This window comes from Triturus cristatus, chromosome 3_2, assembly GCF_964204655.1.
Source record: "Triturus cristatus chromosome 3_2, aTriCri1.1, whole genome shotgun sequence".
Classification (NCBI taxonomy): domain Eukaryota; kingdom Metazoa; phylum Chordata; class Amphibia; order Caudata; family Salamandridae; genus Triturus; species Triturus cristatus.
Window position 1 is genome coordinate 493,503,738 of NC_140584.1, and position 15,908 is coordinate 493,519,645.

General features: G+C 52.7%; 1 protein-coding gene across 1 annotated transcript in view; it reads left to right on the forward strand.

Moving 5' to 3' along the window:
• The first annotated feature begins 10,976 nt into the window (after positions 1 to 10,976).
• Positions 10,977 to 15,908, forward strand: part of SWAP70 (switching B cell complex subunit SWAP70) — a 405,015-nt gene continuing 400,083 nt past the window's right edge. The window contains exon 1 of the mRNA XM_085648164.1: positions 10,977 to 11,226. Coding sequence (XP_085504290.1) covers positions 11,131 to 11,226 — 96 coding nt within the window. The 5' untranslated portion in view covers positions 10,977 to 11,130. The remainder of the gene's footprint in view (positions 11,227 to 15,908) is intronic.

The following is a 15,908-nucleotide window of genomic DNA, read 5'->3' on the forward strand; positions in this document are numbered from 1 at the left end:
CTCCTTTGAAGGAGGGTTGGGAGGCCTGAGGGGATGGTGCCTTGACCGGAGAAAGGGCTGGGTGTTGATCAGTGGTCCAGTGGCAGAACTTGCAGCTAAATGGGCCTGGCAACACGGCTGGGTCAAGTATGCAAGGGCACTGCTTAGTGACCTGTAGTTGGCGGAGGTCGTTGGGCTGGTAAGAAATGTGGGGGGACGGACGGGCAGAGTTTCCTGCGCCTGTCGCGGTCTTGTCGCAGACGGGCGCAGACGGGCTTGTCTTTGGCGCGTCTTTGGCGCGCAGACGGCGCTCCCGCTGCGCTCGTCCGCTGCGCTTCCTCCAGTGACACATATTATAGTGTGGGGAGGCGGGTGGGGGCGTGGCCTCGTTGCACGCCGTGAATGGCGGCGGCCAGAGGGCGTTAGCTCAGAGTGAGAGGGGGCGATGCTAGCAATCAGCAGGCTCCCGGGAAATGCAATTGACACACAAAGTAAGTCTGTATGATCAAAGGTTACTTTACAAATTGTTTAAAAACAGCTTAAAATAGGAGAGCAAGCTCCCGGCTTTTCGCCTCAGGAGTGGGGATCTTTGTGGCAAAAGCGCTCATATTCAGCGCTTATGTACTCTGCGAGGGGGCGTGGCCAGCGAGGGGGCGTGGCTAGCGAGGGGGCGTGGCCTCGTTGCACGCCGTGAATGGCGGCGGCCAGAGGGCGTTAGCTCAGAGTGAGAGGGGGCGATGCTAGCAATCAGCAGGCTCCCGGGGAATGCAATTGACACACAAAGTAAGTCTGTATGATCAAAGGTTACTTTACAAATTGTTTAAAAACAGCTTAAAATAGGAGAGCAAGCTCCCGGCTTTTCGCCTCAGGAGTGGGGATCTTTGTCACTAGGAATTCTCCTTGATTAATCAAAGCAATAATTGATTGTAATGTTCTCATTCTGAATGTAAGTAAGCTAGCTTTATTTTTTGGTTAATTAAAACCATAACAATGTTACATATACACATCTCTGCGTTAATATCTATTAAAAAAAGATGAAAAGAAGAGAGAGAACAAAAAAGAAATAAGAAAAAACTTCAAACATTATATCAAGTTTAGCATAATACCAAACAATACATGTTTTCATCTTCTCAGTAAAACCAAATATTCATTTTTTTTTTAAAATTAGTTATGCTAAGAATAAACGTTCATTCCAGGCTGTACTTTTTTAGAGCTAGTTTGAGGAGCTTTAAATATTTAGCATTTTGCAATTCAGTTGAGGGTCTGACGAGTTAAGACTTTGATGGCGGCCATACATGTCCTGATCCCTCTTAATTTAAAGTCATACCTTAATAAAGTGACACATGCAGTATATAAATAGCGGCAGACACAAATCAAGTGAGTAAAGTCCACTTTTTCGTAACCACAAAGTCAACATACTGTGGCACTCTTACGCTTCCGACTTGGTTGGTCCGCTATTGTCGGTAGCTGACCAAACTAAAGTACCATCAAGCGTTTCTTTAAAAATGCTGGAAATGTGAGGCTTAGGAAGGGTGATGCTTTTAAGATCTCATCATTTTTTATTACTATCCATGCATGCGCTTGTTGACTGATTCAGGCAATATGTCCCCCTTGAATCTTCTGGCCAGGAAGTCTATCCAGGATTTCTCATGGAAGTTTGAGTTGTTTGATGCTTTCATTGGCCTGCTCAGGTTGTTAACTATTTCCCCAAAAGAGCTTGAGTTGGTTTGCTTCGCACGGAACATTAGTTTTGTCCAGTACATCTCATTCCATTTTCTTTTCTCATACCACTCTTTTGTATTCTTTCCTCAGCTGACGTACACTTTCCCATGCAACTTGATCTGTGTATGTTGTTTTACAGTTCCTAGCAATAATCTGCAACAGGCATACTTATATACTGTATGCTATTCACATTAAGTTGACCATAGTTAGTGTAGGCCTGAACTTAGAATGGATCACATTAAATTGTCCTGTCTTCTGCCTGCCCTCTATTTTCCCTCTTTTGTGTTGCACAAGCCATGCTGTACCATTATTCAGTGTTAATTAAAATGTACTTTCTTGTTTAGTTTTTGTGTGAACGTTTATCTGTGTATGGCCCGTGGAGAGTGAAATAATTAGGCCTTGGCGTGTAATTCCGCTCCACTCATGGAGTTTGCGGAGGTTTTCCTACTCCGCGCTCGGTGTAGCGCGTGGAGTCCCGAAAAGCTCAGCTCTGCGGAGCTGAGATTTTTCCTCGCTCGCCAAAGTTGAGTTGGCAAGCACAAGTGAGGAAAATCTTACTCCAGACCACGTCATGGCACAATTTCTCAACGCTAGTGGTCATGGATGGCCACTACTGCTCACGTTGAGAAACCTTCGGTTCACGTTGAGGAAGCTGCAGTAGAACATCTATTCGAGCGGCAGAAAGAAGCAGCGCCCCTTTGTGCTGTGCATGGTGAACCTGATATTCTGTACAGCCACATGCACTGAAAAGGAATCATTTTTCTGGGCTCGTGGCAAAAAAGTCCACCTGAAAATCACTCTGATTAGGGGATGGAATTTTTAAATATTCTCTGATTTCTTCAAAAAATGGTTTCATATCAGAGCGATGCCCATATCTACCTTTAGGTTCATCACCCTCCATGTCTTGGTCAACTTTAGGCTCATTAGTCTGAAGCAGCTGCTCCTTTATAGAGATATTACTTCATGCTTACCTCACTGCATAAAATAACTGATTCTCTATGTCGAACGAGTGTTCACTAAACTGATTTTTGCTGCTTATATTGCTTGTGAGACCGGCCTCGTGGCGTGGGCCCTCCCGACCAGCAAGCAACCCTGCAACCGCACCTGATCCCCGATGTCACAGACTTCCGGCCACCATGACCCAACAAACCCGATGGCCGGCCGGGGCCCCAGCCGAACCCACAACACTACCGCGCATGCCCGGCCGAGGGAGCGGGAAACCCCCAAGCAAGACCAGGAGACGCCGTCTCGCTCACACCTCTGATCTCCTCCCCAAGGAGGGTTTCGATCGGCCACCAGGCCCCCGGTGAGCGGGCGCCTCGCCTGCTGGGCGTCTGGAGTCCCTCCCAGACCCACCTGAACAGATCAAAGGGCCGAGCCACAGGAAATCCCGACACACCGCCCCCAGGCACCAAGACCCCTCTCAGCGAGGACTCCGGACTTCAAAGAGGAGGGGGAGTATAACAAGGGGTGCTGAAGGGACGGGAGGCAGAGAAGACCTGGACCTACGAGAGCCCTGCTGACCTGGTCGCGGCTCGATCGATCCCTGAACCGAAGAACGCTACCCGAACTCTGAACCATCTGAGCCCTGCTGACGCTGTCGCGGCTCCCCGAACTCTGAACCATCTGAGCCCTGCTGACGCTGTCGCGGCTCCCCGAACTCTGAACCATCTGAGCCCTGCTGACGCTGTCGCGGCTCCCCGAACTCTGAACCATCTGAGCCCTGCTGACGCTGTCGCGGCTCCCCGACTCCGAAACCACCTGTGCCTGCTGAGTGACTCGCGGCACTTCCCTCCAGGAGAATCGGCAGAGATTGCCGAGAGAAACAACATCCCCCAGCTCGAGGATTGGGAGCTGTGCGAAGGATACTCCGCAGAGACACTGAATTCAAAGACTGGCCCGCTACCCCAATACCCCCATCACGAGACCGCCGCCGCTTGTGGCATTGATTTAATAACTGCATCTCGGATCATAAAGATCCCCTGAAACTATCGATAAAGTATACTGTCTTACGAAGAACTACTGTGTGGTGTCCCTCTGTCAGATAGTGAGAGCTCAGCGTGTGCGATCCTAGGAACGAGACCCGTCCAAGAAGGGCCTCCCCGCCCTTGCTCGGCCTAACTCTGGGAGAGGTGGGTCAAAGGGTGGTCAGGAACGTATTCCGAAGCCCCCCGGAGAACGCCCTTCCAACATTTGGTGGCAGACGACGGGATCCGAGCCGACACCTAGAGATCGTGCAGTAAACGGCTAACGCACTACCGAAAAGAGATGGAAGGAGAAACCTCCCTAGGTGCCGCAGGTACCAACAGAAGCCCGACATTCCGAGAGGACCAGTTGGAATATTATACGCATCGAGAACTAAAACAATTCTGCAAAGACCTTGGAATCGCTACCACCGGATTAAGCACGAAAGAAGATTTCCAGGGAGCATTGAAGACCTGGGTCGAGGCAGGAGCTTCCCTGGCCCAAACAGAAGGAGAGCCGCATCCCGGTAAGGAGCAGCGCCCCAGAGGGGGGCCTATCCCCGGAGGAGCTAGCAGACTGAGAGAGGGGCCGCAACCACGAACTAGAACTAGCGAAACTGAAAATAGAGGGAGAGCTAAAACTGGCCGAGAAAAAGTTAGCCGTAGAACAATTACGCCTACAAGGAGAACTCGAGGAAAAGAAACGCCAGAGAGAACACGAAGAAAGAAAACTCCAACTAGAACACGAACGCAGCCTGAAAGAGATCGAACTCAAGGCCAAAAGTGAGGAGTCCAGAACCTCGGGAAGTCCACCACCCTCCTCCACCGTGGAACCAAAGGTCCACATCCCCAAGGATGTGGTGAAGGAATACTACAAGAACGACGACATCCAGCAGTGGTTCAAGGCCTACGAAGTCGCCATGACCTCCCACCGAGTTCCGCAGAAAGATTGGGGGGCTGGTTAGTGGGGCCGGTTCCTGAGCGAGGGAAGAGATACCCTGCTGGACCTGCCCTCCACGGTGCTGAACTCCTACAGTCACATGAAAGAGGCTCTAGTAGCCAGATATGGGCTCACCCCCGAAATGTACCGGCAACGGTTTCGAGACTGCAAGAAGATACCCGGTACTACATGGGTAGAGTACGTGAACTTTTACAGCCGGGCCTTGGACGGGTGGATCAAGGGCAGCAAGGTCTCCACCTTTGAGGAACTGTTTGACTTAATAGCATGGGAACACTTGTCCGCAAATTACTTTCTGGAGTTACGCCAGCACCTCCTGGACAGCAAGCTCACGGACCCTCGGAAACTGGCCGTCGAAGCTGACCGATGGGTGAACACCCGGGCCTCCCGGGGTCCCGTGGGAGACTACGGTCGCCACAGTCAGGGACCCCCCCGCCAGAGGGGCGGAGGGAACCAAGGCCGACCGAGAGAATTCCAGGGGGGCTCCCAGCACAGTCCCCCCAGAGGCCAACCTCCGCACTTTCCAGCCCCACCTCCAGCCAGCACCGGGCCCCCGGGGAGGCCGGGACCCCGAGTCAAGATCACCTGTTTCCGCCGCCAACAGACCGGACACTATGCCAGTTACCCCCAGTGTCCCATGTACCAACGACCCGCAACGACAACTCCTCCGGCCCGACAAATGGCCTCCGTAGCCCTAGGAGAAGAGATGGAAGACTCTGAAGAGTGGGAACCAGCCGCCATGGCCCTGGTCTCCCTAGGGGACCGAGAGATGGTCCCCGGAACACCCCTACCCGCTAACACGAAGAAGTACCGACAGCAAGTGACGGTCAACGGTCACCGAGTCGAGGGCCTCCGCGACACCGGGGCGAGTGTCACAGCGGTCCACTGCCACCTGATCTCCGAAGACCAGATCCTGCCCGACGCTTTCTGTCCAGTCATATCTTCGGACAATTCCGAGAGCCTCTGCCAGATGGCCCTGGTACCCTTCGAATGGGGGGGAGTCACCGGTAAATTGAGAGTGGCAGTCCGAACCTCCTGGGCAACGACCTTGAGAGTTCCCCGTGGGGACAAGTGGAACGAAGAGCCCATCTGGAGATGATGGGCCTACCCGAATGGGTATGCGCCACCACGCGCTCCATGACTACCTGATCGCCTTCCTCCGAGGGAGTTGAGGCCTTACCCCTGAACCCAGTCGCCGTCCCCGAGGACCGGGACGTGCTACCCGAGCCCGACGACCCTCTTCCGGAAAAAGAAACCGTTCCCGATGACGGGTCAGTGCATCCAGATCCCGAGCAACTGACCGAGCTCGGGGACCTGCCCGAGATGGCCCAGTGGCACTGCGAGGGAGGTCCCTCCCGAGAACAATTCTGCAGGGAACAGGCCACCTGCCCTTCCCTCATTGGACCCCGACAGCAGGCCAAAGCCCAGGCAGCAGGCGACCAGTCCGGAACCCACTGGGTATATTGGGAAAACGGCCTCCTGTACAGCGAACAGAAGTCGGCCGAGCTGGGATCGGCCCGGGTACTGGTGGTACCCCTGCGCTTCCGAAGTCTCCTCCTGGGCCTAGCCCATGATGTACCCCTGGCAGGACACTTAGGCCAAGACAAAACCTATCAGCGACTAGTTACCCACTTCTATTGGCCCAAAATGCGAGCGAATGTGGAGGCCCACTGCAAGTCATGCCTCACGTGCCAGGCCAGCGGAAAAAGTGGTGGGAAGCGCAAGGCTCCGCTACAACCCTTCCCCATTGTTAGTACCCCTTTTGAGCGGGTGGGAATCGACATCGTGGGACCCCTGGATCCCAAGACTGCCCAGGGCCACCAATTCATCCTCATCCTGGTGGACCATGCCACCCGCTACCCAGAGGCCATTCCCCTCCGCACCGTGACGGCCCCGTGGTAGGCCGGGCCTTGATGGGGATCTCTCGCGAAGTCGTGAGTGATCGTGGCACGAACGTTATCTCCAAATACATGAGGTCCCTATGGCAGCAGTGCGGGGTATCGTACAAGTTCACCACCCCATACCACCCCTAAGGGAATGGCCTAGTCGAGCGATTTAACTGGACCCTGAAAGGGATGATCATGGGCCTCGAAGAACCCCTACACCGGAAATGGGACGTCCTCCTCCCTTGCCTCCTGTTCGCCTACCGGGAGGTTCCCCAAAAATCTCTGGGGTTCAGCCCGTTCAAATTACTCTATGGACACCCCGTCCGGGGACCCCTGAGCCTGGTCAAAGAGGGCTGGGAAACGGCTCTCCGAGGAACCCCTCCTGATGTATTCCGCTATATCCTGGCGCTCCGCAACCAGACCCGGAAGTTCCGAGAGCTCGCCGAGGCAAACCTCGAGGCTAGCCAAGAAGAGATGAAGCGCTGGTATGACCAGAATGCCACGCTGGTCGATTTTCAGCCGGGCCAACAGGTCTGGGTAATGGCCCCGGTGAAACCCTGCGCCCTCCAAGACAAATGGACTGGTCCCTTCAAAGTGGTCGAGCGGAAGAGTCAAGTCACGTATCAAGTTGATGTTCAGTCCCCTCGGAACCCTCTCCGGGTCCTCCACGTGAACCGCCTCAAACCCCACTTTGTGAGGACGGAGTTGAGTTTGCTCCTGGCCACCGACGATGGGACTGAAGAAGACACAGAGCCCCTTCCGGACCCCCTGTGTGCTAAAGAGAAAGATGGCTCCGTAGAGGGGGTGAGACTGTCATCCACCCTCACCCCCCAACAGTCCGACGACTGCCGCCAGCTACTAAGACAATTCACAGACCTCTTCTGCCTAACCCCTAGGGTCACCGACTGGTGTGTCCACGACGTAGACACCGGCGACAGCCCGCCAGTGAGACACCGAGCCTACCGGGTCCCTGACCGGGTCCGAACCTGCATCCAAACCGAAGTAACCAAGATGTTGGCCCTAGGGGTGATTGAACCCTCCGACAGCCCCTGGGCCAGCCCGGTAGTCCTGGTCCCGAAAGCGGACGCCCCTGGTGTCGCCCCCGAGCTGAGATTCTGTGTGGACTACCGGGGACTCAATGCGGTCACCCGAGCGGACGCTCACCCTATCCTACGCACAGACGAGCTCATCGACTGCCTCGGGGCCGCTCGCTACCTCAGCACCTTCGACCTAACCTGCGGATACTGGCAGATTGCGCTCACTGAGGGAGCCAAGGAGCGCTCCGCCTTCTCCACCCCGGATGGGCACTACCGCTTCAGGGTTATGCCGTTTGGAATGAAAAATGCCCCGGCCACCTTCCAGCGACTGGTGAACAGGGTCCTGGCCAGACTAGAGGGGTTCAGCGCAGCGTACCTAGACAACATAGCAGTATTCAGCTCCCAATGGACCGAACACCTCCAGCACCTCCGACAAGTATTGCTGGCCCTGCGCCAGGCCGGCCTAACCATCAAAGCCAGCAAATGTCAAATTGGACAAGGCTCAGTGATCTATCTGGGGCACCAGGTGGGGAGCGAGCAGGTCGCCCCCCTCCAGCCGAAGATCGACGCCATCTTGTCCTGGGAACCCCCCACGACCCAAACGGAAGTCCGGGCCTTCCTGGGCCTCACCGTTACTACCGGAGGTTTATTAAGAACTATGGCAGCCTCGCAGGCCCCCTCACAGAGTTAACCTCCAAAAAGCACCCGAAGAAGATACAGTGGACTCCCCCGTGCCAGAAATCGTTCGCCGCCTTGAAAGCCGCTATATGTACTGCTCCGGTACTCAAAGCCCCCGACTACTCTCAGGAGTTTGTGGTCCAGACGGATGCTTCGGAACACAGCATCGGGGCAGTCCTCTCACAATTCAACGACAAAGGCATAGAGCAGCCCATAGCCTTCATCAGCCGAAGGTTACTACCTTGGGAACAGCGGTGGAGCACCATTGAAAGAGAGACCTTCGCAGTAGTCTGGGCCCTCAAAAAGCTGCGGCCCTACTTGTTCGGAACCCACTTCCGAGTTCAGACGGACCATCGACCCTTACGGTGGCTGATGCAAATGAGAGGAGAAAACCCCAAGCTGCTACGATGGTCAATCTCCCTCCAGGGGATGGACTTCACTGTGGAGCATCGCCCCAGGACGGACCACGCCAACGCTGACAGCCTGTCCCGATTCTTCCGCTTCAGCGAGTAGAACCCCCAAGTGGATGGGTAGTTCTCCCCGCCTTTCAGCTGGGGGTGGCACGTGTGAGACCGGCCTCGTGGCGTGGGCCCTCCCGACCAGCAAGCAACCCTGCAACCGCACCTGATCCCCGATGTCACAGACTTCCGGCCACCATGACCCAACAAACCCGATGGCCGGCCGGGGCCCCAGCCGAACCCACAACACTACCGCGCATGCACGGCCGAGGGAGCGGGAACCCCCAAGCAAGACCAGGAGACGCCGTCTCGCTCACACCTCTGATCTCCTCCCCAAGGAGGGTTTCGATCGGCCACCAGGCCCCCGGTGAGCGGGCGCCTCGCCTGCTGGGCGTCTGGAGTCCCTCCCAGACCCACCTGAACAGATCAAAGGGCCGAGCGAAAGGAAATCCCGACACACCGCCCCCAGGCACCAAGACCCCTCTCAGCGAGGACTCCGGACTTCAAAGAGGAGGGGGAGTATAACAAGGGGTGCTGAAGGGACGGGAGGCAGAGAAGACCTGGACCTACGAGAGCCCTGCTGACCTGGTCGCGGCTCGATCGATCCCTGAACGGAAGAACGCTACCCGAACTCTGAACCATCTGAGCCCTGCTGACGCTGTCGCGGCTCCCCGAACTCTGAACCATCTGAGCCCTGCTGACGCTGTTGCGGCTCCCCGAACTCTGAACCATCTGAGCCCTACTGACGCTGTCGCGGCTCCCCGAACTCTGAACCATCTGAGCCCTGCTGACGCTGTCGTGGCTCCCCGAACTCTGAACCATCTGAGCCCTGCTGACGCTGTCGCGGCTCCCCGACTCCGAAACCACCTGTGCCTGCTGAGTGACTCGCGGCACTCCCCTCCAGGAGAATCGGCAGAGATTGCCGAGAGAAACAACATCCCCCAGCTCGAGGATTGGGAGCTGTGCGAAGGATACTCCGCAGAGACACTGAATTCAAAGACTGTCCCGCTACCCCAATACCCCCATCACGAGACCGCCGCCGCTTGTGGCATTGATTTAATAACTGCATCTCGGATCATAAAGATCCCCTGAAACTATCGATAAAGTATACTGTCTTACGAAGAACTACTGTGTGGTGTCCCTCTGTCAGATAGTGAGAGCTCAGCGTGTGCGATCCTAGGAACGAGACCCGTCCAAGAAGGGCCTCCCCGCCCTTGCTCGGCCTAACTCTGGGAGAGGTGGGTCAAAGGGTGGTCAGGAACGTATTCCGAAGCCCCCCGGAGAACACCTTTCCAACATTGCTTTTTTGGAGAGTCAATCACAAAACCCCAAAAAAACTCTCCCAACCCCAGGTGAAGCATTGCTAAAACCAGAGCACAGCACCGGTAGGTTCTGGCTCCATATTAGTGCTGCTGTCCCACCTAGGGACACATGATGCAAGTAGGATCGCGGTTCGAGCCTCGGCTCAACATCCTGTGATTCTGGGCAAATCACTTAATCTCCCCATGCCTATGGACAGCGCCTGGATACCCTCACGGGTGATAAGTTGTGCTCTACAAATCTAAGTAGTAGGAGTAGGTAATAGTGCTGCAGTCACACCTATGGACAACTGATGCAAGTGGTACTGTTGCTGTCACACCTAGAAACACTGGATACAGGTAATTTTGCTGCTGTCACATCAGGAACACCTGATGCAGGTAATAGTGCTGTTGTCACATCTAGGAACACCTGATGCAGGTAATAGTGCTGCAATCACACCTAGGAACACCTGATGCAGGTAATAGTGCTGTTGTCACATCTAGGAACACCTGATGCAGGTAATAGTGCTGCAATCACACCTAGGAACACCTGATGCAGGTAATAGTGCTGCAATCACACCTAGGAACACCTGCTGCAGGTAATAATGCTGGTGTCACAATTTCAAGACACTTGATGCAGGTGGTGCTGCTGGTGTCACACTGTGCAGCTGCATCTGATGCAAGTAATACTGTTGGTGTAAGTGCACATGATGCAGGTTAATCTGATGTGGTCACAGTGCATGCTTTAAACCCTCAGAAATGTTTGTGTATCTTTTTTTTAAGAATATGGAGCTGCAGGACTTGTCGAAGTGCACAAACGTAAACTATTTGCATTATAACATTTCGTGAACTAGAGTTACTGCCCGCCAGGCCTAAAACCAGTCACGTTATGAAGTAAACGTCGTGTAAAGTGCCACAGAGTCCTGCTGCCGCTTGTGCAATGCTGGTCGGCTTCCAAGACCAGACCGCTCTTCTGATTGGTTTGGAAAGGAAGTTGGATCACGTGGTGTGGTGAACGGCTCAACCATCAGACAGAGAGCGCAGTGTGTGAAGCGGACTCCTCCGCCGGTCGCTCCTGGAGACCTTTGGGAGGAGAACAGTGTGTGAGACAGAAAATACCCGCATCAGGACCGAGCCCCCCGCCCTAGACATGGCCCTAAAAGCGGAGCTTCTGAAGCCCATCTGGCACGCCTTCACTGCGTTGGACGTCGACAAAAGCGGAAAAGTTTCCAAGTCTCAGCTGAAGGTAACAGCGCTGTTTGTTGTGTGTGCTTTTTTATGTGTCGTGAAGGCAACAAAGAGCTAGAGGTTGGCTGTGCAAATACGAATGTATGTAAAGTTTGCTGCAGAGGTGCAAATCGTGAAGCAGCTCCTTCCACGTATCACAGTAGCGAGAGTCCTCTGACGTAGGAATGCTGGTCCAACCTGAATTTTACTGTGGCATGCGATGGACAGGAGGAAATGTGTGTGTTTTTTTACAACTGAAAATAACCTCCGGGACACTCACCCAGCAGTGGTCTGTCAGAAGTAGATTGCTTTTTAGATGTTAGGTGGCTTCAGCACTTGCTTTTAAAAGTTTTGCGACCTGCTTTTCCACCGTTACAGAGTTGCTGTAACCAGATGGGTGTTTATTTTCTGTGTATGTTTCAGTCGATTCAGCTGGTTCAACTTTTACCAGCAATTTTGCAATGCCACTCGATTTCCTTTCACACAAAACACGTACCTTAAAGTATTACCGCAGGGCAGCTGCATTGGCATGTTTACTGTACACCTGCGCTTGGTTGGAATGTTTCCATGTGTTTCGCCCTCGCTTCACATGCCAGAAACCTTGCACTGAATTAATTTCTATTTCACATTTGTACATCAGAATCATTTTAAGGATTTTGGTGGTCCTCGGCAACAAATATTTTTGGGGAGGATGGTGAGGGGGGTGTTTGTTTGGAACAACTTTGAATTGTATTTGTGCTTTCACGATTGACTGATTTAATACACCTGCATGAGCGCCTTTTCTTCAAACCGTTTCTAGGCGCTGGGATGTATTAATGTTTACACTGCCACTCCCGGGCGCTGCCGCTACACTACGAGTTAATGTTTCAGTATGCAGCTCGAGGAGATAGTAAAATATACATTAACGTTTCCAATAGTTATAACAAGTAATGTTAGGTCTAGTTTAACGCCTACTGCAGGTAGTTAATATACGCAGAAAACTCAAAAGACCAGGGAAATGCCTTCCACCGAGCAGCGGAATTGTACAGTTCTTCCTGGTTACGCGGGCTGGCGGCAGTTATGTGCATTGCTGCATACATACTATACGTGGTGACTGAAGAACTGTCCCCTTCAGTTGCAGACCTGCCCACATTGATGCTGACGGGTTGCGCGAAACGCACAAAAGGTGGGAGCTGCTTGCATTAAGTCCAACCCCTGGCATCTGCTCGGTGTAGCATTCCAACCCAATCGTCCTTTTGCACACCATGCCTCCTCAGTTTGGACCCAGCCATATGCAAATCAGTATTGACCCTGTGCCTCATGGGAACAGTCCAGCCCGAACAGCCAAGCCAGGTCCTCTCTGAACCGGAACGCAAGCATCCCAGGACCAGTTTTGCCTTAGTTGTGGGCTCATCAGCACAGGCGTAGCTTGGTAAGATGGGGTGGGGGAAATCAGATTTCCCCACAGTCACGCCGACGTATAATGTTAAAATACATTATAGGACAAGCCGGCTGCATGAGAGTGACTTAAGGGGCAGTGGAAAGGGAAAGGAATGCCGATTGATAGCAGTACTTAGTGAGAGGAACACAATGTTTTGTAAAATAAACAACATTTTGTGGACTTTCAAAACAGAGAGCAGAGTGTGTGCGTGCATTTTTTTGTCAGTGTGTGCATGCTGAAATTCCAGATGAAATCCTAGAGGCATTTAACCATACCCAACTGAAAGCACATGTACCAAACTATTCATCAGAAAAGACATTTACTAGGGGGGTGTAACACCTCGCCACCTGAACCTATCTATGCCCCTGCTCATCTTGATGACAGTGAGCATGGGATCCACGTCTGGGCATGTTACTCACACAGTCTAGTCAGTGACTTGTTTATTTACTTTTTTCTATAGTGAAACCACCTTGAGGTGTCAGTGCGCCGTACTGTGCACGAAAATTATCGGAAAAAGTCTCAATAGTACATCGAAGCAATTGATGCAACAGCAACAAAGAATAACACAGAACCATCATGCAAGGATAGGAGAACAAGCTGGGGCTGGACAGAGAGGCTGGGGCAAGCAGATGGGGGGAAGGGTTGGAAGAGAAACTCGTGGGACTTCCCACATCTGTACTTGCTCAGAAGTTGAAATTAGGCCTCCAGATTTTGTAGATCACTCTGTAGTTAAGGATAGAGGCTCTTTGTATGTTGCATTGTGCACACATTCTCTTTTTTCTGTTTTTGAAATTTCCGATACTGTATTGTTGGGGTCCATCATGGATGGTCCTATCGTGGATGCATACTCGATGAGTGAGAAAAATCAGAATGCTGAGCAAGTCTTTGTTCAATTCACACTTCTTGGTATGTTTAACCTCAGTTCTTTGCAATACGAATGCAGGTTTGTGTGTGTACATGCCTGGTGACTTTCAGAGGATTAGATCTAAGCTTGGAGGCAAGTGACATTTCCACATCTTTTCCACAGCTGCCCACTATATAGACAATTATTATGTATTGCCTGTCCTAGGCCGTTCTTTACAGCTGTGCGGTTCTCTGTTGGGTGAGCTTGATGCTGCTGCTTCTTAACCAGTGACAAGTTTCAGGAGACTCGTCTTCCTTCGCAGAAATGTTCTCTGTATTTCCGCTGTCCCTGTACAAAAAATGCCTTTTCCGCACCCAGTTCAGTGGTATATTAAGAGCTCCTTCTTTCACCTGAGAATGTCCAATTCGGGTGATGCTACCCCTCGACCTAACATGTAGGTAGGTCCACCAGCCAATCGGGTGGGCTTTTGCAGTCCAGAAGTCTTATGCAGAAATGTTGGTGCATCCCCGGATAGCTCATTGCCACAACTCATAAATGTGCCTCACCTCACAGCATTTGCTACCGCCAGGCTTACCTCCTGGTAGTTGCACAACACTACCGTGGGGTTTGTTGTCTGGTGTTGTAAATACATCTGTAGCAGAACTGTGAGCCCAAAAAAGCATCTTGCAAACTTCTGTTCCCTCAAAACGTCTTTCAATCCATGATGCCCTCCTTGACCTTGTATTCACCATCTTGTGTATCCTCTGCATTTCGCCTTCATTCATATGTTTGCAGTCAGTGGTACAGGGCAGGAGTCAACTGTGGTACAAGCACTGACTTCAGTACTTAAATGCAGTCAGTGATGGAACCCTAAGAGTCACTCGTTACACTCACCAGGTGTGGTAGAAGTTTACAGTGCATGACATTGAGAAGAGCCTGCCACTGGCAAGCCCAGAACTAGCACGCAAGAGTCGGACTATCGAACTCAAGAAGACACTAATGCTTGCAACTAAAACATGGGACATGCTTGCACAGGTGTGTGGAAATTTGTAACAGCTGGAGCTAACCTCAAATGGAGCCCAACACTGGGCAGTCCAGAAAGGACAGGGTAACACACAATAGGAGAGGTAGACACGAACCGAAACACAAGTCACTGAACCGGGGGATATTGCAGTGAAACCTGACCCAGCGGACTCTGTGCAGCACTCACCTGGGCTCTGATAGTAGCCTGTCCTTCCTTCTGGCCGTTCTGTTTTCCCCGCCGCCTCTTGTCAACCGAGGCCGAAGTCGGGTGAAACCACAGGTCCCAGCATTCTCCCCCGCCCCGCCCACTTCTGCCGGACAACGCGCCCGGAGGCGCTATAAAGAACGAGGCACCCTCGGTGGAGCTGGGGGATATTGCAGTGAAACCTGACCCAGCGGACTCTGTGCAGCACTCACCTGGGCTCTGATAGTAGCCTGTCCTTCCTTCTGGCCGTTCTGTTTTCCCCGCCGCCTCTTGTCAACCGAGGCCGAAGTCGGGTGAAACCACAGGTCCCAGAATTCTCCCCCGCCCCGCCCACTTCTGCCGGACAACGCGCCCGGAGGCGCTATAAAGAACGAGGCTCCCTCCGCGTCGCGGGACGCACGCGGGCGGCGCCGGGCTGAGCCCAGGCAGAGGGCGGGCCGTCTGTGGCCGTCCGGGGCCGAACGAGGCTGGGCTGGGCCTAAATCTTTTGATTCCGGATACAAGCTTGTTGGTTGCAGCATTGCACTTCCAAGAGGACAGTAGAGACAAGCCGAGGAGGGGAGCTGAGGGTTACCTACTGTTTGGCACTTTTGAGCCCCGGACACAGGGACTCCTTTTTATTTGCACCTGGACGCTCTCCCTGCTCGCACCACCTCCCGAGGACCTCCCATCCATATTAGGAACCGTAGTCACACGCTGAGTACACAGGAGCAGTCCGGGACAAGTCTGTGGCCATTCGTGATTGGACGAGGTTGGGTTGGACAACAATTATTGGTTTTTCGTTTTATCTTATTGTGGTTCCTATTGCAGAGGGTTTCCATATATTAATATAGAGTGTGGCTGCTTGTTTTAGGTATTGTTTGTTTCAATATACCTTAAATATACCTTAATATACTTTATTATGACTTTAAGGTCCGGCAAAGATCGGACTGTTCAACTGCAAACTTCTAAGGGGATAGTCTCTGGACCGCCTGATGCTTTCATAACCCGAGCAACAGGGATATTAGAAAAAGAAATAGCAATGGTTGAGAAAAGGCTCTCCCTAGATTTAGTTAGTGGTAAGCGTTCCTCGTTGGGTGCCCTTGCTACAATTTCTAGTCCCGCGGCCCAAATCACATCTAATCGTTTACTCTCTGTAACGACGGAGGCATTAATGCATGTTGAAGGAGAAGGGGTGGGTCCTCTACATTCTATAGACAATACTGATTC